The following is a 25,130-nucleotide window of genomic DNA, read 5'->3' on the forward strand; positions in this document are numbered from 1 at the left end:
AGCCTATATTTGCAGCACTGATGTTAGAATTCAAATGTCTACTTAATTGTGCCACATGGAATGAGAACTTTGGAGAGAATGTGTTTAGGATGTCGAGGGCTAGCTAGCGCACCAGGAGGAAGGTGAGTCCAGCGAGGCCCACACCAGCAGCAGCAAACAGTGCTGTCTTCATGGACGAGTCCTGACTTCCCTCTCTGGCACTGAGGGAGAATTTACAGAACCCCTCCTACGAGACAAAAACAAGCAATGGTTAGAAACTTTATGTACTAGCAAGAGAGAATTGATATGCTACTTCCAGATTTCTGCATATACTTTAGTTTTTACAAAACAAAAAATTGTTAGCTTCCAAAATGATTTCCAACTAACAGGGGAATGGCTGACGGCAATTATACAATACATTTTGGGAAATATGTCCAGTATACAGGCCAGAGTTTCTCCACAAACAGAAAATAGTTGAGCCATATCGGCAACTTTTCAAATATCCTGACAGTGCAGGACAGTTCTCCGGTAAGGAAAAAAATTCTGTCAAAAGTGTCAACATTAAGTTATAGAAAACTGGGAAAGTTTGGCTAGGTTACGAAGGAATGATTAAATTTGGTAATTTTAATCATGAACCAATTCCGGCTCTTTCTGCTCCATTAGCAAGACAATAAAAATGGGTCAACTACATGCTGTTGAGACCATCCAGCAGGTAGCTGTATACTTCTGCAACTTGTTTTCAGACTGAAAGCCACACATTCGTCCAGCGAGTGCACCTGCTCTCAGCTCCAGGTGTTCGCTGCTTTGCAGCTGCTTGTTTTTCTGGTCATACCATGCTGACTTTCAATATGACTAATGCCAAATTCAACACACAGAAACTTTGATTACAAAGTCCATCTGGCTGAGGTGGTTATGTGTCTGTTGACGCCAGCTGCCAGCTGAAGAAAGGAGGGGTGTGTGTGTGTGTGTGTGTGTGTGTGAGGGGGCCAGGTTGAGCCTATTCACAAAAGCAGACATTCAACTGTTTGGTTTGGTAAGGCTTCTGGGATCTTAGTCTAACCAACAGCCATCCTAACTATCCCTTCAAGGTTTTTCCAGTTAAATAAGCCCCAATGAGCAGGTTCAAAATGATCTTTGCCCTTTTGATTTCCACTGGTTAAACAAGTGTTTCCAGTCCAATGTTGCCTGACAACACAGCTTTATTTTCACCATTACAGAACACTTTGATAAAGCGGTTTGATTATGCCCTGAATTAACACCGCTGAGGGTTGTCTTGTTAGAGAATACACTCCCCACAATCTGGCTTATTGCTACTCTACAATTCATATAGTCAAAGCAGCCATACAAGACATCTGATGTCTCATTGCAAAGCAGTAAAGTCAAAAAAAAGGCTGTGTCTACATTAAGCCCCGGCCATTTCTTTAAGCTACGTTTACACTAACATCTGAAGTTTAACCTAAGCAGGAAGCAATCTTGATCCTAACAAACTAGGTGGTTTCCAATGCCAAAAGTCATCGCATCACTTTCATTCTGATGTCTTAATGGGATTTTTTTTTTACAGTTCCGTTTCTAAACTGGGCTAGTGCTCAAGATCCGATCAAAATACTTCTTATCTTCAATGTTTGTGGTGACTCAGTTCTACAGTCTTTCATGCAATAGTCATCAGTTTAGAAGCAGACATGTTGTTATAACCTACCCATCCGTCATTCTCCAGGAGCCAGTCTTTCTTCTCCTCTCCAAGGTAATCAGCTATGGTCTCTGCCAGTGCCCTGCAGTTTCCGGGATCCTGTCCCAGGTCCTGCCCCTGTCCAGAGTCCAGCCCCGGCTTCATGTCCTTTTGCTCCATCAGCTGTCTGGCCAGCACCCCAGTAAAGGTGAAAAGGGAAACAACCCTTCCCCAGTTCAAGTGTCCATCACCCACCAACTCCTCCATCACCTTCCTGAGGCTGGGGCAGGGGTCCGGCCCACAGTGCTTCAGGAAGGTCTGAGCGAGGGTGTGGAAGCGAGCCTGGTGCTGCGTTTCCATGTCGTGGGCCAGTAATCTCATGGCAGCGGCTGACTCGCTGGGAGGTGGCGGGGCTGGCCGTGGGCTTGTGCAGCACAGGGACAGGTAGTCCTCTGCAAGAGCCAGAGTCTCTTTCCACAGCCCGTACATTTTCTACCAGGAAAAAAAAGAAAAGGGATTTCACTTAAGGAGCCTGCTGACGTGTGAGGTGCAAGTCATGGTATTGCTACATAGAACCATAAATATGGTTTGTTAATGTGAGAGGAAAAAAGAATAACCAGTTCATGTCATGTCAACTAACCAGTACTTAAGACAACTGTGGACATGCTCATCATGATTTCATAGGAAAGTTGGCATTTGTTTGGCTTTTTTTACACGACCTAAACAGTTAGTTGATTATATTGTTTAATTTTCTCCCAAATGATTTGGTTACCCATAAGCTCTGCCTAGTTCATAGTAATTACCTTCCCTTGGAATAACGTAGTAATGGTATTCTCATATTACCACACTGGTCATCTTCAGCTTTGGAAAACTAAAAATGTTTTATATATATATATATATATATATATATATATATATATATATATATATATATCAATCAATCATAGCTCATCGGGAGCTTCTGAAGCCCGCTGTATAATTTCAGCCAGGTGTCAAAATCAACTTGACAAAGTAACGTTATGTTACCAATAGTTGAAGGTTTAAGGGGCTTTTACGCCGCCACCTCCAGTCATTTCTAATGAGAGATTTTGATCAAGGCACTAGCGGTATGATTCGAAGCGGTTGCCGCCCATGTGAACGCGCACAGTTTCTGCTCTGCCGGTAACCGCAAGGCGGCAATAACCGCTTTAAAAAAACGCTTTGCTTTTTTGGGGAACCGCTCTTGCAGGTAGGAGCCTGCGGCTGACGGTTGCCGCACGCCGGTGTGAAACCCGCTTGGCAGCTAACAGCAACGCTAGCAACAAAGTAACCTAGCTGGCTTATGAACGGCAAAGAAACTGCCTGTGAGAACGCTAGCTCTCGGTAATGCAAGCCGGATGATGCTGGAGGCTAAATACAGCTACTTTAACGTAATAGCCTATCAAACTGGTTGCTATAATACCACTGTAATATGAGAGCCGCATATAATTAATTATCCGTTTATTAGGGTGAAATTCAGACCAGTTGTCTAGCTAGCGTAGCCGGCTGCCTTTGCTCCGCTTACTAACCGTTGATCTGTCACCAGAGCAATGGAGGACACAAAGGACCATATTCACACAGGCTATGATGAGCTAGCTAGCTCAACTACGAGAGCCTCATCAGCACATTACGCCGCTGTATGTCATTTTACAAACACCTCTGTGTGGTAAGAGTTGTACATGTCCAAAGCACACACATAAGTAGATAAAATATTGTTTTACGCACGTAAAAGAAAGAAAAGCTTACCCTCCCAGCGATATCAGACTGCTCTCTGCAGAATACAAACAGCGGAAGGAGAACCTTGCTACAGTAACCGCTTCCCTTTAACTGGCTTCACATTTATCATCTGACTCCGCCTCCGCATTGGTTGTATGCATAAAAAACCCCTCAAAAGTCCCATCATATTACACCGAACCGTTACTTCTCCCACAATAAAGCGAAACACACACCCTGTCAATATAATCTATCATAGTAAAAACCAACGGGGTTGCAATAATTGAAGCTAAATTAAGTTATTGAAATGAATTGTCTTTGTCACAATGTTTTTGGATTTTAAAAGCATTCTAGTGTTGAAAAGGTCTACGGATAAATAATAAACATTAAAAGGCACATAAGTCATCCTTCTTTGGAATTCTTTATTTTAAATGAACTGAGGTAGGCTACATGCAATCAGTTTCTATAGGATATAGGCTGTCCACTGACAGGCCTCCACTGACAAACGCTCTATTTGGATTATGTTTGCACATATTTACCTACAAACTACAAAAAATGTCTGCGTAGATCAATCTATTTTCATTGTGAAAATAACTGTTCTGCGGGCGGGCTGTAAATTGAATAACCTTTAACTGGTCTTACTATAGTTGAATGGAATATATATATATAGGCTATAACAGCAAATGTTGACAATCAACTAATTCTCAGAAAAACTGCCCCTTAAAAACAACCAGCAACTCGCATTATATGTAAATTAAGTATTTCTGTATTTTGGGCCAATTTTACTTGTCACTCTTCTATTTCTACCATTTTATAGACCAAGTAATTCATTGATTACTCCAAAAGTTAATCAGCAAAGAATGTAAAACAAAGATATTGGTTGACTTTCATTACAGCAAAACTTAATAATATATTCTCACACAAAGCATGTTTATGTAGGCTAAATTCTTAGATGTCATCTTCATTTGCCCACTAGGTCTTAGTTTAAACAACAGGTTCCACTTCTGCTTTGAAAAGGACTCAGGATTTTAAATTTCATTCGTCACAAAATAGTCACACACCTTTTAGTCTCAGTGGTAACAAAATTTGTAAACTACACACACAGAAACCAGTTCAGTGATTAGTGTGAGGAAGTGAAAAATGCAGAGTTTGTAATCAAACTGACAGTCAAAGAAAATGGTTCAGAAGTGTGTCACATCTGCAGATATGTTTGGCCACTTCCTCTGCATGGTAATACCCTTCTGACCTCTCATCCATCAGTCTCTTTTCTCTTCCTGTCTTTCACCAACCTGTGTCTTTAACTTGCTGTTTCCCTCCGGGTGTTTCCCTTATTGAATTCCATGAAAAACCTTTATTCATGCTGAAGTTCAAATAAAAAAAATAGATAACAAGCAAGATGAAAAAAAAAGAGAAATACAAACTGTAATGTACAAATCCCCAGATGAGATGTTTTCTGAGATGAGCTGCTGGGAAACATTAATCTGATCATTTGAAACTGAGAATTACGTCTGTTTCAGGTGCGTGTGTGTGTGGGGGGGGGGGGGGGGGGGGGGCAGACTATAGGGATATGATTTAAATGTAGAGTTTTTTTTTCTACAATAAAAGGAACAGGGATGCTGCAGTTCTTATACTGAAGACTCATATCCTCCTGTGCAGTTATTCAGTTATCTTTGGTAGGAGTTCCTTTCACCGCAGTTAAGTAATGATTTAAAAGAAGTTCATATTCTCAAAACTCAGGAAATGTTGTGTGCTATGTAAAGTGAAGATGTTGATAAGGATGGCTGACCTTTGACTGTTGCTAGAAAAAAATAAGTAAGACGGACAACATCTGATCAATAATGTTTTGAGGAAGGACACACACTTGGAAGAGCAGAATGAAAACACAGATACATACAGTGTATTATCCCACTCACTGGAGAGGTACAAAATAGCATTAAGGAGCTTGAGAAATTGAGTAATATATTGAGGTAATATAAGGCCTACCACGCTTGTACACAGCTTTTTTTAAATAATAAACTTTAGAAATAATGTGTTGGTTTTTATTAACTCAAGTAAGTTTGAAGTCTACTAATAGATTTCTATAAATGGAAACCATTGGATGCCTTGAATGGTAAAAAAAAACGATCCAGATACCTAAAACACACCAGCATGGTGTGTAAATGGATGTTAGCTGCAATAAAATATACACATGTTTTGCAGTAAATATTATAAAACACGATATGTTTTCTTAAATTAAGCAAGTGACTCGAAATGCAAGTTAAAGCCAGATTTAATGGATGTTTTGGTTATTCATTGTTGGAGAGTTCATTGTTCAAAGGAATAACCAAGGTTTTAACAGACGGCAAGAGACAGAGAGCACAGGAAGAAAGGACATCTCTTGTTAGGTCTTGTGAGTAATCCTCATAAATTTAACTAATGCCCTTTTTTCATTTTGTGTTTGTATCTGTTACAGTTGTCATGTGAAAAGCCTAATTTTTAAATCAGAAAGCCATAAAGTGTCAGAGTATTTTTTTTTGTCTTGTCAAGGCTGTTTTTTTTAGCTTCTGAAAGGTGACACGTTGGAGGTTTTCACCCAACAGCGAGACACACGTGTTACAATCTACATCAGGCAGAAGGGAGCCCATGTTGCTGTTGATAAGAGCAACAACGCACCTCCAGACATTCCTGTTACAGGTACGATGCATTTTAAAGCCCCCTGGTGGCACAGTACTCTACTGTTTTTCTTGAGCACATTTAGTTTAATTTAATCTAATACAATAACATCAGGATAACAGTTATTCCTGGGATGTCTTATTAAGAATATTGTCTTTAAAGCACACACACACAGAACGGTCTGTGGAAATCAGTAACTCAAGACCATAATGACAGAATCATCAGGTCGCATCCTATTTACATTTCTCCCCTCCAAAGAAAAGAAGAAATGCAAATGTAAATTCTTGGGATTGAATCTAGGTCATCCTCAGTGACATGAGGTTGCAGTTGGATGCAGCCTGTGCTGCATACACCAAACATCCATTTATATTTTGTTCATGCAGAAATTATGTCAAGTTACCTTTATCTGATTTTGGCTCCACCTGCATGGAGGCCTCCAGAGAGGTTGTCAGAAATGGAATGAATAAAAAGGCAGAAGAAAAACCACATACACACAAAAAAATCTTTAAAATCTTCTTTATTTTTTCACAGTAAAATTATCTAAGTTGGTGAGGTTTATGTATATTAAAATAAGAAAAATCTGTGGCCACAATTAAGTTGTCTTCCTTTGTATAATCACAACAATATCTACCGTATGGCAGGCTGCCACTGTAACAATGACCACAGTGTGTGTATAGTATGATTCTGGACAAGTTTGGTCCCCACAGCTAAGGTAAACCATTGATTTTGTCTGGAGATTTACATGGCAGAGCAGACACATGCCACTTACAATTATTTCCCACCATATTAGCAATAACAATTCATTACACAATCAGTCATGAAGCTACTAATAAAGATTAAAACTCCTAACTTCTATTTGTTCAACAAACATCCATCCTACAGTCGATGAAACAATGAGATATTCTCAGTCAGAAGAGACATTTTAGGTTTTGTGCTTGTGTGTATTTGTTACACTGAAGGTTTGGATGTACACACACTTCTGCAGTAGGGTTGCTTTCCGGCACGTAGTCTTGGCAGTCGCATAGTGCTGGTGCTGTTGTCACTGGATTACAGCTGTGATATCAGCTCTAGGACCAAATCTGTATGAGAGAACCACCATTTGTATGCACAGGGTACTAGCTCAAGAACCTCAACATAAGTGTAAGAAAATAAATGCATTGTGTTAAAATTAAACCATTACAATCAGAGCATTTAGACTGCCTTCCTCATCCAGTCACAAGTAGGTAGCCCAACCTAATTATTTACAAATATTACTATGATCCCAACTGGACTGGAACCTTTTTGACAAAAAATCAGAATCACAATTCACATGTTAATATAAATATTAGTTTCAGTGTTATCTTCCCAAATTAATTTATTTAACACAGCCGTTGTGATGTGATTTCACGCATAAATAAGGTATAAACAAATGAGCAAAATGTTAAAGGCATGATGTACATGGAAACTCCGGCTCACCCGTAAGGTGTTGTCCCAGGAGGCCGAGCAGAGCGCTGTGCCGTCAGGTGACATTCTGACTCTGCTGACGCGATTCTCATGGCCAAACAGGATGGAGGCACGAGTTCCTTTCAAAACGTCCCACACATTGATGGTGTAGTCATTATAACCAGCGAACAGTAGGCGACCTGGGGGCGCGGGTTAGGAGGTGAGGAAGAGAAAGTAAATGAGAAAGAGGAAGTGGGGAATTTGGAGTAAGGGGAAGTAGAGAGTAGTCAAACAAAGGGTTGGTGATATTGAGAGACAGACCTTTTCCTTGAATTTCCTTGAATGATTAACTTTCCTAGTAGATGCTGATAGGTAATTGATATTATTTATTACACCAACTCCTCACCACTCAGAGAGAAGTCCAGTGTGGAAGCACCAAATATGACGCTGTCCTTCTGGTAGACAGCTACCTCACGGTCAGCTCGCAGATCATAGAAACGGCACTGAGGGACACCAATAAACACGCAAGAACACAGACAGGACACACAATGGTAATTTGACAAGAGCAATTTAGTCTAAAGTAGGCACTGATACAGTATAGCATAGCAATAGAGTCAGGGTTACTTTTTAGCTCGTCAGTACTCATTGCTGATATTTGTATGTATTTGTTTCTGTTGACATTGACAGGTGAGAGGTAGCCTACCAGTAAAAAGTTCAGACAATGACCTGTTTACTGAGATCTCCCCATCATCAAATTAGGACATGAAAGTGATTCAGAGTGAATAAATCAATTGACACATGTCGACACATGCACTGAGGACGTCAATTAAACAATCTTGCGCAGGACACATATTGACATGACCAGCAGACACATCACAACTAACTGATAAGATATGACGTGACTCACTGTGGCATCGTCTGAAGCAGAAGCAAATGCATCTCCACTGGGGTAGTATCTAAACACACAGAGGGAAGAATTAGAAGTGCTGCACCAAAGAGCATTCTATATGAAAGAAACTTGATTAATCATTTTTAAATAAGTGAATAAATCTGCTGCTTGTACAGCATCACAGTGCTGAAACTTGATCTTTGTGTCACTCTAATGCAGACGATAAACACATCTTCTCAATGTAAAACAAAAACCAGGTCTGACGCTGACCTATGTCTAGTGTTTTGGCATATTTTGCCAAACTAACTCATAAGTTGGTCCCATATTGCCATCCCGTTGTTTTATCATATTTAAAACATGATTTACAATAAGGGCCCTACCATCTCTCAATCATCAAAGACAAATATATTAAAGGGTAGCAGAGGGCCTCAGATGTCTCATTGACATTACGCATGTGTGCAGGCACATGTAGGTAAAATGCCCTAGTTCATGATGCATTTTAATGATCTAGGGTAAAATCATATCATTTAGGTCTCTATTTGATGTAGTAGCATAAGTGTGAAAACAGTTTTCCGTCATCTCTATCTCATCTCCCACTTACTTAATAAAAGAGACACTGTGAGACTTTAGTTTTTTTTATCAAACAGCTGAACTCACTTTACACAGTTGATATCAGACTCGTGGCTCTCAAAAGACTGAATGTTCTGTCCAGAGCGCATGTCCCATATGTTGGCCTTCTTATCACAGCCCTGATAACACGCATGCACACACACACAAAAAAAAGACCATCAGTTACAGGCTGGGTTTTGCCACAACCACATGAATTACAAACAGACAAACACACAGACAAACACTATCTTTCTCTCACCCCAGAGACAAAAGTGTTTCCAGTCTCAGATGGGGCGAGGTCCAGGGACAAAACATCAGCTGTGTGACCATGGAAACTCTGCAGCAGCTGCCCGCTCTCCACATCCCACAAGGCACATGTGCCGTCACCGCTGGAGGTCAGGATCTAGCAGACACATGCACACATACACATGCCCACACACATGCATACAAGATCACATGCATGCAAAAACATACATACAGAAAACACAAAACAATGTGAAAAGTTAACTCCATGACATGTACGTCAGGCGTATTTTGCAACGTTTTCAAAAACTTCATCTGATCTTGAAATGTATTCTCTTTTTAAAAACAGTAGAGTGTGATTTAATAAGGGATCTGTGGATACCAACCTACAGCTTAGAAGCTGTGCAAACACTGAACTGGCATCACAGAGGAACTTTGATGGGTTAAGATCATATGGTTAAGATAGTTAAACTCTATATTCTAATGGAACCTCCACAGCGACTGTGCTGAAGGTTGAAAATAGGCTGAGTTGGGTGTAATATGGCACTGATGGTGGTTGTAGAATTAAATAAATTGGATAGAAAGGTGATAATAAAAATTAGTCTCAAATGAGAACATTTTACAAGGAAAAAAACAAAACTGCAGGCTTTGATTACAATTTAAAGAAGTATTAGCCTTTTTTCTCTTACAAACACCTACACAATGCATGTTACAGTAAAGTTTTGTTATTTGTTTTCTACTTTAAGGGTTATGGTTAGCGACTTCGGCTACAGGCTTTAAGGAATTTAAGGAAAAAGTCCAAGTCATAAGTACCGGACATGTGTTCATTTTGTCCTCACTGGTATCTTAATAAAACAGAACAGCGTCATCAACAGCCTCTTTCCAAAGTCTCTTCTAAGGAAAAAGGTCCACAGAACTTTCTAACAGACAACTATCACTGTGTATCATGTAGTCACATACAAACAAGCACACAACATGCTAAAATGTCAGTGATTCCTCTGATGAAAAGATATTATTAGCACTTAGAGACACATGCAGCCATCAGAGATCCCTGCTGGCTAGTGGTTTAGAGAGCTCCTGCTGGATGACCTCAGGCACCAAAAACAAACCATATCCTGCACTGAGAGGTAGGCCTAGTTTCTACATGAATGCATTTATCAGGAAACCACAAACACAAACAAATGAAATAATAGTAAACACACTTCCTGAGATCTCAATGTTCAGTAGTTCAGAGCTTTGTGCTCTGAGGTCTAGTATGAAGGCTGTGAGTGTCACAGTGTGCTAATGTGCATGTATGTTTCTTTGTGTGCGAAATGCAGTATGAGAGACAAAGTCAAGGAGGAGCCATGCATGTGTGTGTCTTTGTGTTAAATGTTCTGCACTCGGGTCAGTGTACTCCACTCTTTCCTAGATAAAGGCCACTCAGTGTCTATTAATACACCCAGGGTAAAGGACCATTCCCCCCCCAGTCTCTTTTCTGCCCCCTCCACTGCCCTGCCATCCATCTCCCTGTCCTCTGTCATTGTGAATCCTCTGCCTTGCTGATGTCCAGAGACGAGTAAATTATTAAAGCTACATATCTCTGCCCTCTCCTTTTGATTCTGTCCCTAACCTTGCTTCTATCATGTCAGGGAGTCAAGTAAACCTTTGAATAGAGGTGCAATGCAAAATCATAAAACATTCTAATGATTCTAAAATACAGTATTTGAAATATATGCACAAAAAAATAATCATATTTTTTATGTTCAGATCATTTTGTCACCAGTATTGGATGGAGAGCAGACAATAGGAAATGTGAAAAAGTTTGTAGCTCGTTGGTCTAGGGGTATGATTCTCGCATCGGGTGTGAGCGGTCCGGGGCTCAAATCCCGGACGAGCCCTGCTGTGGCTTGTGTATTACTGGGACAGTAACTCCTAACTTTCACCAGTGGCATATCGGCTCCGCTGTGTGTTGGCTCTGTGCTTCTCCTCCTGTCAATAACCACCAGATCTGGGTTTGTTGCGGAATAACCATGACTGACAGCTGAAGTCACAAGATCTTGCAAATTCTTGTAGATATAATCACAAAACCAACAACAGTATGTTTCCATCATTGGGGTCTATTTTAATTTGAAAATGAACCGGACGTCTTAATTTATTTCTGTGCTTGACTTCCTGTCCTGCACTGCGTCCAGCAAAAATAGAAGCTCTGCGTCTCTGCTCCAGAGGGCTGCGGAATGCCGGAGCTGGGACGGAGTCAGAACGCAGCCGTTCCTCAGTCAGTGAAAACATTGACTTTAGTGGAAACCTAATTGGCTCTATTGGTTTTAACTGGTCTATCATTTGCACAGATTATATACTGCAAAAAGACAATCTTGATGCAAATATAAATGTAGATAAACTCCATATATTTGCAAGAAATTGGCAAAATAAAGCAGCTGTGGCAAACATTCACTAACAATTGCAACACTGTGAATAGCAGCCAGCAGCTGCTTCATCTCATTGCATTTACATTAAATTAAAATGCATTTGATCATTGATAATAGATTACAAAAGTTTCATCTATAAAATTGTCTAATTTCCAGTTTATCACAAGACATTAAACTAGTGCCCACCTGCATGTCAGAGCTGGTGAAGGTGCATCCTGATACATAGTTTGTGTGCATGGCAACAGACTTCTTCTTTGCAGACAAGTTCTCATTTTTGTCCAGAGACAGCGGGAACACTGAGCACTTGTTATCCAATCCACTTTTGGGAGGAGATACAAAAATGTCAGAGGTTAAATATGGGTTACTCACTATTTAAGATGAAATAGTAGATCATTATTACGCAGGGTTTAGGGCAAGGATATAACCCTAATTGATCCAGGCTGACAGAGAAATGAAAATGTATTGATTATAGGAAATTAATGTTTTCCTTGGTGTCAGATTCAGTATATTGAATAAAACATATTCCAAGTAGAATCTCATTTAGCCCCACTGAGCAATCGCAGTTGCAGTCACCAAACAGACAATTTTTACACAATTGAAGTAGCTATCATATGCAAAAAGATTTTTTATTATACAATTTTTAAATACATTAGTGTAAATTCATTAAAAAAAGCAACCAAGGTCATTATTTGTGTTTTTATAATAATATAATATCTCAAGACTAAATATAATTTATCTTTTATAATAGTAAAAACTTTTTATTAAAACAATTCCAAATATATAATTTCACTTGAAAGTGTTGTTGATTTTCTACTGTTGGAAAGAGTAGTAGTTTATTCAATCTGGGCAATAAAAATAGAAATTCTTTGTACTCACCCACATGCCACAGCACAACCTGAGGGAGCATAGGCACACGCCATAACCCATGTACATGGCAGGGCTACCCCATGTTCCTATACCACACACACACACACACACACACACGCACACACACACACGGAAGAAAAACATGAAAAGAGTGTTTGTTATTGGTGAGATACATTCTCTTTAATAAGCCTAAACCAACTATTCTCTTACACATATACACAAACAGCCACACAGCTGCAGAAAAACTCTATTAGTAGGGATTATGTTCAGTGTGGTCATGTCTGCTCCATCAAGAGGCATCATGGTCATCTAAGTGCTCTCACACACACATGCACACACATACACACACACACACACACACACACACACACACACACACACACACACACACACACAGACAGTCATTACAGGGGACAGATGGATAGATAATCTTTAAACGCATAAGTGATCATGTAGCACCATCTCTCTCAGAGGAGTGTGGCAGCAGAGGATGATCCCCCCACTCACTAAACACAAGTACTTATAGTGAAAACTGGGAAACCAAGCTTCTAGAAGTAAAAGTCACATTCATTTTTTTCCCAAAGAAGGGCAAAGTCTTGCATTTTGTTCTCTTCTGTTGTCCACGCAGCAACTGCTTGATAGAAATTAGAGCCTGAGTTTCTAGAACCTGTTACTTTATTTTTGGATTATAGATCAATTCCCAACTCTGGAATCTTCTCAATGTTTGCCACGTCTCATGGGTATTGTAGTATTTAGTATTCTCTGACATCTCAAACTGATGGAGAAATGATTTCCTTAGACATGAAGGTAAAACGAGATAATAAGATCATCATTCAATATGTTTCAGAGTGTGCACCCCATGTACCAAGGCTCAGTCCTTAACGCAGCGGCCGGGGTTAGATTCCTCCCCTGTGGCCCCTTGCTGCATGTCGCCTCCCCTCTCTCCACCTTTCCTATCTGAAGGACTTGTCGTGTAATCCCTGACAATGTTGTATACATTTGTATTTTATTCCTACTGTATTTTAATTTTGACAAATACATTAAATTAAACTCTTCTACAGCATATCCATATATTTTTTCTCATTTTGGCTCCTGTCATAAAGGTAAAATCAACAGAGGAATAGCAAAACTTTAATTTCGATAAAGAATTTTTTTGCATATTTAAGCCTTTAATTTATATCTAAAAATAGATTTAATTTTCATTTTCAAAAAAATCTAAAGCTTTTGATATTAGCCTCCTTAATTCATGGTAATAATTGGTAATTATCTTACATTTGCTGAAAAGCACCACACAGACCTCTACTTACCTTATTAAGAGTGAATGCATCCCAGACAATCACTTTGCCATCCTAGATCAGAAAAAAAGATCTGCATTACATAAAAAAAGTACACCAAAAACAAATTGAGTCCATATATTATAGGGCTACATAACATAAAATGAACACTGTCCTTATTACTACTGTGTGTGTGTGTGTGTGTGTGTGTGTGTGTGTGTGTGTGTGTGTGTGTGTGTGTGTGTGTGTGCGTGTGTGTGTGTGTGTGCAGAGTATACCTGTGAAGAGCTGACGAGACGACGTTTGTCTTTACACCAGTCCATACACAGCACCTTGTTCCCATGACCCTTCAGTACACGTCTGGTCTTTATGGAGAGAGGACCCAACACCTCAATCTTCTCGGCCACTTGGTTCACTGAGGTACGCACGCACGCACGCGCGCACGCGCGCACACACACACACACACACACACACACACACACACACACACACACACACACACAGTTTATGAGAACTGGCAGTAGGAATACTTCAATGTAAAAATACTCCATCACACTGAAGGTGTTTCATTCAAAATCTGACTTGATTAAAAGTACAGGAATGTCAATAACATAATGCAGTATCAAAACTAAGTAAAAGTAGGAAAAGCAACAGAATGGTGCCCGTCTATGTTATATGCTCATATATTGTTATTATTAGAGATGCTTATGCATGTAAGCAGCATTTCACATTTCATTGGTAGTTATAGCCTCCATCCGCAGCCTGACTGGAGATGGACATTTACAGAAAATAAGCACCAGCTCATCATCGTCTGAATCGTATTAAAAACTATTTTATGAAAATGTCCCGTCACAGTGGGCATCTCTTAACTTAGGTAACCGTTATAATGACATGTTGAAAAAAACGAGTAAAGGCTGGTAGGCTACAGCAGATGTAATAGTTGTTGTTTTTGTCCAGGACACTTACACTCTACGTCGCTTAGTTTTTTCCGCTCCTCTTCTAGCTTCTTCTTCAGACCGTCGCTCTCCCTCTTCAGACTCGCCACGGTTTCCCCTTCTTGGAGCCCCTGACAGGCCATCTTTGGGAGAAAAACAACAAAAACACTGAGGAGGGCGCGGAAGGGGAAGATAAACACGGGAGGAACTGGGGAAATGTGAGGTTACGGGACGGTTGTTCGGGTTTGGTAAAATGGTCCTCGAGCACGACCAGTAGTAGTGATGCTGCGCCACGCGTGCCCCAGCTCGCCCTCGTCTGTCAGCCCCCCCCCCCCCCCCCCCCCCCCCCCCCCCCCCCCCCCCCTTCATCGTCCACATTCAAATACACACAGGCACCACTGGCATTTAGACACGCTGACACTGGGGCAGCTTTTAGCCTTCCACATATATACCCGTAGTACAATTACTCTAAAAGAGCTCGAATGAGTCAAGAATAAACACCTGACCCTCAAGCTTTTCATAATAAAGCCTAAAAGTTACACACTCTTTCTGTCTCTTTAACTGCGCTGCAACGGATAGGTTTTTATGTAGCATGTCAAATCACACCAAATTGTGATTAGCAACTTTTACATCATGTTAAACAAAGGCATTGTGATTAACATAATCAATTAACCTATAGCCTAACACTTGTTTAAAACCATAGAGGCGTAGACACATGGGCTACCTCAAACAGAAAAGAACCCCTTTTCCCCCCAACAAATGTAAGCATATTTAACTTTAATTGGCTTAATTTCCCCGAGGGACCATTCATTAAATCAAATCTAAAAGGTATTTGACAGAGATGATACATTATAAAAGAGTTGAAGGCGATGTGTTAGAAGGTTTATCTGCTTGATGAGTTTCAATCAAATTACAATTACTATTTTACCTTACTTATATCATTGCAAAAAAAAGGTTTCAGTATTTTCCTTAGAAACACTTACAAGCAACTCAAATTATTTTAGGACAGTTTTTGGTGTCCAGTTAGTTGATGACGAAGAGCCATTGCTTAGGAGGGAGCTCAGTGGCATGCATCATGACTTCCTCTGTCTCTCTGTGTGTGTGTGTGTGTGTGTGTTATTGTGTGTGTGTGTGTGTATAAACTACGTTAATCCACTTGCATGTTAAAAGGTGCTGCTGAGTGGTGTGTCTCCAGTTAAACAGATGTTGCACAGAGTGTTAGTGTGATCCTCACAAATTCAAAGATACCATATGTATGTGGAAGCTTGGCAGCTGCCTCACAGATTACTGTTATTATCATATACTCTGTTCATAGATACACACAAAAGTAGGACACCCCTGTAACTTCAGGGCCACAGGGTTAAAACAGTTTGCTGACCTTTAAAGAGTTTGTAGGGATTCAATCTCTTTTTATTAGATAAATATCTTTTTAGAGCTACACTACTACATCCACTCAAAATAAAAATAAAAATAAAACTGATGGGGTGCCTGGATAGCTCAGTTGGGAGAGTGAGCCCACACATACAGAGGTTTACTCCTCAACGCAGCAGGCCTGGGTTCGACTCCAACCTGCAGCCCTTTGCTGCAGGTCATTCTCCCGTTTAAGCTATTCTGTCAAGAAAGGCCCAAAAAGTTTTTTGTTTTTTTTTAAGATTCTTTTGGGCATTTTTCAGCCTTTATTTTGACGGGACAGATGAAGACAACCAACTGAGCTATCTGGGCGCCCACAGTAAACTTAAAGAAAATAAATTAAACAAGCTGCTGACATGAAGACACTTTAATGATGAGAAACTGAAAGAAAAACATACCACTTCCACACAGAAGGAGCAGTAGTTTATGGGCTCAGTCTTAATGTAGATGTTCATAAGAGGACTTGCAAGCCCACAGCTCTCACAGGGGCCAAAAGTGGCCGCCACAAACGTCTGGTCACACATGGCTGCAGATGACCACCAACACGCCCTGTGGAAAACAGGAACACAAACATAAAAGTGTGTGTGTGTGTGGGTGTGTGTGTGTGTATATGTGTCAGAAGATAAGTAGTTGGTAATCTACTCCAGCCTGATCCTTCTCTGAGCTCCAGAGGAAAGGCCTACAGCACAGCTATTCTGGGAACTGCACACATAACAGAATAACACAGTATAAAACAAATTACAACTGAATGGAACCTTTCACATCACAAATCCTCATTTCAGAATGGTCAGAAAGCATGCAGATTCAGAAAACCACAACCTTATTTAGAGATTGAAGTTAATTATCATCACATGTTCACTCCTTCCATCAGTACTGATACACGGTGTACAGATTGTAGAATAAAATGTGTTATGGAAGCCATTTGAACTCAAACTAAGCATCAGTGGGCTGCTATTATGTTCATTTAAGCTTCATAGATGACTCAACAGTCAACTTAATTAATAATTAAACTTGTAACTTTGGCTGTTGTTGGAGTAATCGGGTTCTTTGGTACGGAACAAACCTTAAAATAGCATAAACTGAAAAGACTTACCACAATCAACCTCCATACAGGCTGGTTCATCACAAGTTATAAACTCTACGTTCTACACCAATTTCATAACTTGAACTCAAACGTAAAAACAAAACACTTCAACATCAGTTTGCAAAACATTATTTCCACAAAAAGCAGCCAGATCAATAATACAATCTTACCTCACAAGAGAATGTTTTTTCCTCTCTGTACAGCAGGTATTTGTCTCTGGAGAACTAAATTGAGTTTTCGAGTGAAGGGGATTGTCTGCGAGGGAACAGTAAGCTTCTTAGTGAAGTGTTTAAGCTGTGACTCCGCTCTGCTGCATGTCCACCTGCGAGGCCGGGAAAGTTAAATTTACAGTCTAATCCAGTACACATTGTAGATTTTAATATAAAAAAAAGTAAACTGCATGATGTAACATTACTGTACATTACCTCCTTGTAATATCAGTAATCAGATTTGTGAAATCTCGATCGAATGTAATCCATTACACGTAGCTCTGATTACCTATAATCTTTTAGTCTTGTGCAGCCTCCGAAAAAGCAATAAATGACAGCAAAAAATCAACATGACACTTCACTAATGCAGATTAATACTGTAGATTTGGTTTATTCATTGGCGTGACCTTTGTTAACATGACTGAACAAATCTCATTCTTAAAAAGTGAAAATAAATCCCCCCAGAGACACTCCAACAGTGCTGAATTCTTTTATTTGACTTTTACAGATTTGACAATTTATTCCAAGTTTCTTAGTTTCTTAACGGTGAACACATTCACTAAGCACAGCTACCAGAAACTACAAACAGTACAGTTTGTCAAATGTACACGTGGGTCAGAGAGGGAACATGTGGCACTGGCTTCAGCATGTTCACACCAGTACCAAAACAGCCGGGGTGATGATGTACTGTTTGTTCCATTTGAACAATATTTAAAATGGCACAATCAACGCTAGTGCTCATAAGAACTATGGTCATTTATAATGTCTACATTGTATCATACAACCAACTCTCTCCTAAATGTAAAAATGCAGAGTGAAGGAATGACACTTTCTCCCATTTGAGAGCCCAAGAGAAGCCCAGGGCAAAAAGACTTTGCAGCTCTGCTCAAGAATACGACCCAATGAATGAACGTGTTTTTTATCCTCGAAACTAGGCCAGCATACCCACTCCGCACTCCTCTCAATACATCAGTCCACAAGGATAGTCTGACCGAGTCTGAGATGGCTGGTACATCACCGACATTCCCAAGAGATAGTTTTAATAAAACAGCAAGAAAAATCACTGATTAAGTGAAGCGCCCACTCGCACAGGGAATCTTGGAGAGGGGCTTTATGGGTTGCAGTTCAGTAGAAAGGTGGGAGTCAAAAGAAAAAAACAAACCTTATCCATCTAGCATTTATCTGAATTCCACCGCAATGTCTTAAAAGTGCATTTGGACTAATGGCTAAACAGTGCAACCAGACTCCCATAGTTCTGGTTAACTTATGGCATTAAACATAACAATTTATCTTCATTTTACTGACAGAAAAATGCCACAATGTTGATTATGTGTTTTAAGTCTTTCAGATAGGAAATCATTCCGATAAGGCTTTGTCCAACAATGTGCAGCTTATATGATGATACACTTCATTAACATGTAGAAACATTCAAATGGTTAATTATTCCTTCAGTTACCGTTTTCCTTCCCACAGATATGTAGTCTTTACACAAACCATACTTTAACTATCTACTAATCCAAACTATAACAAAAGGTAGATTGTTGTCATGATGAGAGCATGTGGATATAAAATTATTCTCAAATACAGGTGCAACACAAAACAATTACACATACTGTCTCTTTACTCCACTTACGTTTTGTGTTGGTTTGTAGCTAGTTCCTGTCAGATGGAGAGTGTTCTGCTTAATGTGGCATTTAATGAGATTCTTCAATTGATAAAATATTTGTAATTTCTCTCTTTCTTCATCAGAGCAAGTTCACTGATACATCCCCAGCTCTCTGTACTGCAAAAACATTTTGATATATACTTCCTTACATTAATGGTTTAGACTTGTCTAGACTTGTTTAGATTTGTCAGTAACCCTAAACTTAACCCTGATGTAGAAAAAGCACAAACATAATTGTTGTTTTTCTGTAAAGGCCCATGTTGTGCTATCCTGGCCACTAAACAGGAAGGCATAGGGTGGAATTGGTCCACAAAGCTGCAGTTAGTGTAAGTGTGGGAATAACGCAGAAAACATTGTTGTAAAGCTAAACAGATTTGACACAAACTCGCCAAAACCAACTTAAAAAAACTTTTTCTGTCCATTCTGCTCAGTGATAAATGGCTTCACGGTGTAAATACCTTTGATACTTGACAAATGACAATACTGAAATAAATAAATCCACATTGATAATAGTAAAACAATTTCAATGCTCTGACTAGAGCTGTGACCAGAGAAGACATGTCGAGAGAGGAAAGCTGTAGGAGTGCAAAACTCCTGGTGATACAGCAGTAAGCAAAGTGTAATGTGTGAGTAAATATCTTTGTGTTTCCTGTGATTCTCAGCTCTGGTCACAGCTGTAAACAGTATAGACCTTGTACCTCTGAAATCTCTTTTGAATTAAAACCTGTGCTACACTTAATCTGCCAGACATGCAGGATAAAACACAATATTGCGACACATCAAAATGAAGACATGACCGAACAAGTAATTGTCTGTGTGGGCACTCCTTAAAACTATACTGCATAATTGACCTGATGTTGACATAAATAGCCTACAATGGAACTAAAACTAAAACTGTCCTTAAGAAGCTGTTTATGGAAAATGGTCCCATCCTTCATACGTATTGGATCTGTTTTCTGCAAAGAGAAAGCTTCTAATCTAAAAAAAAGGAGGGGGGGGACAGAGGTAAATGCAATAAATAAAATACAAGTTATATATTATTCATATTTATATATGTATAAATAATATAGTACAGACGATGAGTTCTGTCTTGGCTTGACTGTGTTCAGAGAGTAAAATGTCAACATACAGAGTGAAGCCTGGTCCAGATTACCTCAACATGGGGTTGGAGAGAGCTAATTTTAGCACGATATCACTCAGCTGGCATCTGACTGGGACTAAGAATTCACTTTGCCTATGAAATAGAGACCTCCCATACCAAGCTACACTACAGCGTATCAAGTTATTCCTCTTTGTGAGGACTCCAAACCTGCTTTTGGACCCGCTCCTGTGTATTGATCTGTACATTCTCACCGGAGAACAAGATGATGACAACAATGACTATCTTATCAGCTAGTTAAAACATAGAGACGGGAGTTGGGGTAAACAGGGTCAAGACCAGTAGTACAGAGCCAGGTGTTGATGGAGAGCGAGTACTGGAGGTGTTGATCTGCTCCTGTGGCTTCTCTAAAAGGCAGGCGTTTTTACAAGCAGTGGAACGATGATGCCGTTTTTCAGCCAGGTTTAAATCGGTGCCTTTTGTAAGAGAGAAGGTGCAAGTGAGTGTAGGCGTGCATGTGTATGTTCAGAGGATGTGAGTTTTGTACAGATGCAGGTTGAAAGTTCAGCATGTGGTTGGGATTGTGTTTAATTTTATGTGTCAATTTACAGGTTCAAACCAGGGATAGTCCTGACTTTGAATCTCTTTGAGATTTAAATCTTGACTTTTCAGTTAATTAATTTATTATAGTTCTTCAAATTGTGACGCTCTGAATTTTAAGGATTCAAACGCTGAAGGGGAATAATGATTTATCATTTGTTGCTGCTGGGGGGGGGCACAAGGTGGAGGTTGGGGGTGGGGCCTTGACCAACTGCCACTTTGCTTGTTTGAAAGCCATGATGTCACTCTCTCATGGGTGGGCCAAGTTCTCTGCGCGGGCAAAGCAGAGAAAGGAGAGGTAACCTTGCCCCTTATGACCTCATAAGGAGCAAGATTCCAGATCGGCCGATCTAAGCTTTCGTTTTCTCAAAGGCAGAGAAGGATAACCAGGGCTCGGTTGATACCTATCGCCATTTCTCTTCAAAAAAGAGGGACCTTCTCGGGGACTAGAGGCAGGCTGGGGGAACGCTTATATTGATGATTGAAATTTAGCAAGAATATCCAGCTCAATGTGCTTTACAAAAAAGCCTCTTGGACCGTTAAAGTTTGCCTAACTAGTGCCTAACTGTTTTCTCTGTTTAACATTGGTGGAGTAGTCATACTAGAAGCAATAGGTGTGAACCTGCGATATATACTGTATATATTCTTTATTTCTCTTGTGACGATTGTGTCGTAGAAAGTCTTTTGAGCCAGTGAGGGTCACATGACTTGCAATTCCAACTGTAGCCACTACATCAAAATAGCCGCAGGGCTCAGAGCCGTCTTGTGGGGCCTTGGTTTAGACACGGGTGAGGAACGACAGGTTGAGTGAGCTGGGGATCTGGATGGTTTCCAGGGCGAGGGAGGAAGGGTTGAATGGGAAAGTGACCGGGTAAATCATCTTGGTGTCCATCAACAACTGGGGACTCTCACAACGGTCTCGTAAGCGGGTCTGAATGGAAAAAGAAGAGAGCAAATAAGATGGAAATAATTAATATGCACTCAAATTTACTGTACCACATCTGACTGCTTTGCATTTCCCCCCCACCAGGAAGGCAGGCACCTCTTTTTTTTGTTCCTTTCATTCAAGTCACAATGTGCAGAATTTTTTAGATTCACTCTGATGGGATAAGCTGTTGTAATGTTTGGAAACCAGCGACTGCTTGGAAGGTAGAGGGTTGAAGTTACTTACTATCACATTTAAAGAAACCTAACCTTTGTGCTTCAGCTTGGAAGGTATTACTGTTTCAGGCGTTGTTTTCCAGGAGCATTTATTTCCTTATTGTTTCTACTGCATGGTAAATAAAACAGTATGTCCAGTATCTTGTATTGATACATGTGGAGTTAATTACCTGTATGGTTCGTATGAATGCAACAGATACTCTCTCCTCAAACTCGTTGACTGGAGTGTAGAGGTTCAGGACCTTCACGATCTGAAAGAGACAAAACACAGAGAGGTAATCCCAACATCGAACACATTTTACCTACAATGACTGGGTTCCCTCAGCTTTTAGACTGATTGAAGTTGAGGGAAAAAATATTTAAAAAGCTTGTTTCTTTGAATGTGGTGTGATAAATGACAGGAAAGTTTACCTGAGCAGTGGTGAGGGCCAGGCACATGGAGCAGATGGCCTCGGCGTCCTCGTCAGTCTTTTTCTTCACCTGCAGCAGCTGAGCGGCCTGGATCAGAGGCTCCAGAGTCTCCTTGGCTCCGCATGTCATCAGACCTTTGTCTCTGAGCCACTCCTCCAGCTGGCTCACATTGTACCTGCACACATACAGAAACCATCATAAGTTTAATGGTCACAACAACAAAAAAACAACAAAATGGAGGACAAATACCGTACATGAAGCAAACCAGCCACACTCTGGAGCAGAAACACAACCTACCTGATCTGCATGCCTTTGCTCCAGGAACACATGTCCTTGCGTAACAGCAGGTTGTTGAGAGTGACGGCTCCGATAATGTAGAACTGCTGCTTCACAACCTGCTTGATGAGCTCGGGGTCGGTGCCGTGCTGGCACATAGTGGAGTGGAAGGCGCTGAGCTGGCGCAGGATGGAGTCCAGGGTGTAGGTGCCCTCGTCAACGATACTAGATGTCCTCTTACGCAGACCTGTGGGCTTCACCCCCGACACGCCCTGGATGGTCTCGTGTTCCAGCATGCCAGAGACTGATCAGAACACACACATACTGTAAGTTTGCCAACAAGTATTTAAAGAATACCATCAATACTACAGTAGTACTAGCTTGTAGGAATGCACACCCACACCCACACACACCTATCATGGGCTGGAGGATGTTCTCCATGCACTTGATTAGCTGCTGGTAGATCTGGATGGCCAGGTCACTGATCACCTGTCTGTACTCTGCCAGGTCGAAGTTGGACAGAATGTGTTCATTCTGCCTCTGCGTGTTGTGCTTAATGAAGGCCTGAGACACACGGACACAGGCAGACATAGGGTGACAAAAAAATAAATCGACTAAAGACTTTGTATGTGTGAAGGATTGGAAATATTCTGTCTATCTTTATGTCTAACAATTCTATTAAAACACTTCTATGATATTGCATATTGTATTATTTTTTGTGCATTTGTAGGCCTTTAATGACAGGACAGCTGTAGAAATGAAAGGGGACAGAGAGAGGCAGCAAAGGAGTAAATCTCTATATATGGGCGCCCGCTCTACCAACGGAGCTACAGTATATGTGCGCCCACTTTTCTATTTTCTATCACTAGAAACACCATAAGCAATCAAAACAATGGTGTTTTTTTAAATAATACAAAAAAACAATCTCCAGGTAATTTAAACTTTACTTAATATTTTCTGTCCACTGTCCAACTAAATTGTCTAACAAACCCTATTTATGAATGTGTACATTTTTGAGTGAGACAGTGTCAGTCCCACCTCATCACCGCTGTATTGTTTCAGACAGTGTAAGAAGCGGCAGGTGTTAGACAGCCAGAAGGAGACCGTCTCAAAGTCGTCTCCTCGTTTCTGACAGAAAGAGGGAGAACAAATTGGAGTCACTTGGTTCACTGAGGTACCAACACACATGCACACGCACACGCACACGCACACACACACACACACGCAGACACACAAACACACAACAGTGTTTCCCACAGATAAGAAAGAAATTTGTATGTGTATGTGTGTGTGTGTGTGTGTGTGTGTAGAGTGACAAAGAGATGGAGCAGCGAAAGGAAATGCAGCTGAACGAATGCGTGTTTTAAATAGCGTTATAATAATAATAATAATAATAAATAAACTATAATAATAACGAAACGCAATGTGTGCAAATTAGTCTATGTGTGGGAAAGACCGCACACACGCGCGCACGCGCACACACGCACACGCACACACACACACACACACACACACACACACACACACACACACACACACACACACACACACAAAATACATACCTTGAGGATCTTCTTAATACTGTTGATGGTTGAGGTGAGCAGGGTGCGGACCTTCTGGTCATCGTTGACATAGTCTGCATGTCTCAGACACATGAACAGGATGTAGGCTGGCAGACCTGGGATCAGATTCACGGCTACACCTCGAGGCTTCAGCTCTGGAGAGACAAGAGGAGGAATCAGTTCAGTGATGGACTGAGGAGAACATTAGAAGAGAAGTTTCCACAGTCATACAAAGTAGGGGTGGGAATTGGTTTGCACTCAAAGGCCAACGATTCAATTCAATAAATAATCTCTTTAAAATTAATAGATTTTTGATGACTATTTTTGAACTAATTTTCCACCTGTTACTTGCTCTTCATAATTAGCTCTTACCGAGGATGAGGTTCTTGACCAGTTTGAGCTCATCCTCCTTCTTGTACTCTAGCATTCCTTGGAAATCTTTCTCCCTGCGGGGAATGTTGACCGGGTGAATCGGCTCGTCCACCATCTGTCCTGGAGACGTCTGTCCCTCGGTTTGACCCGCTGAGAGATACACAAAACATGACAGTCAGGCAATGTCTTGTACTGTAGCACTCAATCACACATATGCACAGAGTGTTAACCCTTTGCTGATTTCTCCCGTACCTCCCATCTCTCCGATCCTCTTGGAGTAAACCTTCAGCTGCTTCTTGAGCTTGCGGATAGTTCGGTCCTGCTTCTCCAGCTGCTCCATTAGATCCTAAAACAGGCCGCGGGTTTACATTGTATAGAGAATCAGAAAAAAAAGAAAAGAGAGAGAATAGTGAGGACAAATGGCAAGCCCCTGAGTTCTTAGAATGCTTTTCACCAGTGCTAAAAAAAACACTTTTGTAAATCAGTTGTTGGCTTTGCTTTTGTAAAAGTCTTGGAATCAAACAAACAAATAGAAGGGGGGAGGGGTGGGGGTTATATCAATATAAGAGTTGGTGTGCTGATTGTTTTTTCAGAGGAAGAGAAGT

The 25,130-nt window shown here is 40.6% G+C and overlaps 3 protein-coding genes across 16 annotated transcripts in view; all 3 read right to left on the reverse strand.

The window, feature by feature from the left end:
• Positions 1-8: 8 nt before the first annotated feature.
• Positions 9-3,530, reverse strand: bcl2l10 (BCL2 like 10). The gene is made up of 3 exons (XM_034872824.1): positions 3,410-3,530; positions 1,676-2,137; positions 9-226 (listed from the first exon to the last, which is right to left on the reverse strand). The coding sequence occupies exons 2-3, from the start codon at positions 2,132-2,134 to the stop codon at positions 104-106; spliced, it is 582 nt and encodes a 193-aa protein (XP_034728715.1). The 5' UTR covers positions 2,135-2,137; positions 3,410-3,530; the 3' UTR covers positions 9-103.
• Positions 3,531-6,532: 3,002 nt separating this feature from the next.
• Positions 6,533-17,496, reverse strand: gnb5b (guanine nucleotide binding protein (G protein), beta 5b). The gene is made up of 13 exons (XM_034874090.1): positions 17,340-17,496; positions 16,484-16,634; positions 14,707-14,818; positions 14,019-14,155; positions 13,774-13,815; positions 12,476-12,552; positions 11,786-11,918; positions 9,208-9,351; positions 8,997-9,088; positions 8,358-8,406; positions 7,857-7,953; positions 7,484-7,650; positions 6,533-7,107 (listed from the first exon to the last, which is right to left on the reverse strand). The coding sequence occupies exons 2-13, from the start codon at positions 16,607-16,609 to the stop codon at positions 7,096-7,098; spliced, it is 1,188 nt and encodes a 395-aa protein (XP_034729981.1). The 5' UTR covers positions 16,610-16,634; positions 17,340-17,496; the 3' UTR covers positions 6,533-7,095.
• Positions 17,497-21,360: 3,864 nt separating this feature from the next.
• Positions 21,361-25,130, reverse strand: part of myo5aa (myosin VAa) — a 54,264-nt gene continuing 50,494 nt past the window's right edge. For all 14 annotated transcript variants that reach the window (XM_034873971.1, XM_034874038.1, XM_034874028.1 and 11 more), the window contains 9 exons: positions 24,778-24,871; positions 24,526-24,675; positions 24,154-24,308; positions 23,630-23,719; positions 23,005-23,155; positions 22,613-22,895; positions 22,316-22,490; positions 22,075-22,155; positions 21,361-21,674 (listed from right to left, as the gene is read on the reverse strand). In XM_034873971.1, the coding sequence (XP_034729862.1) occupies positions 21,522-21,674; positions 22,075-22,155; positions 22,316-22,490; positions 22,613-22,895; positions 23,005-23,155; positions 23,630-23,719; positions 24,154-24,308; positions 24,526-24,675; positions 24,778-24,871 (1,332 nt within the window). In that variant the 3' untranslated portion in view covers positions 21,361-21,521. The remainder of the gene's footprint in view (positions 21,675-22,074; positions 22,156-22,315; positions 22,491-22,612; positions 22,896-23,004; positions 23,156-23,629; positions 23,720-24,153; positions 24,309-24,525; positions 24,676-24,777; positions 24,872-25,130) is intronic.

Source organism: Etheostoma cragini, chromosome 1, assembly GCF_013103735.1.
Source record: "Etheostoma cragini isolate CJK2018 chromosome 1, CSU_Ecrag_1.0, whole genome shotgun sequence".
Lineage (NCBI taxonomy): Eukaryota > Metazoa > Chordata > Actinopteri > Perciformes > Percidae > Etheostoma > Etheostoma cragini.

Excerpts from the sequence above, each read along its gene's own strand:
- bcl2l10 (XM_034872824.1), bottom strand. The coding sequence starts at position 2,134 with ATGTACGGGCTGTGGAAAGAGACTCTGGCTCTTGCAGAGGACTACCTG. Across the intron at positions 227-1,675 it reads TCCTGGAGAATGACGGATGG|GAGGGGTTCTGTAAATTCTC; the intron begins GTAGGTTATAAC and ends TTTGTCTCGTAG.
- gnb5b (XM_034874090.1), bottom strand. The coding sequence starts at position 16,609 with ATGTGTGACCAGACGTTTGTGGCGGCCACTTTTGGCCCCTGTGAGAGC. Across the intron at positions 12,553-13,773 it reads ATGCATTCACTCTTAATAAG|GAACATGGGGTAGCCCTGCC; the intron begins GTAAGTAGAGGT and ends TGTGTGGTATAG. Across the intron at positions 8,407-8,996 it reads TCTGATATCAACTGTGTAAA|ATACTACCCCAGTGGAGATG; the intron begins GTGAGTTCAGCT and ends CTGTGTGTTTAG.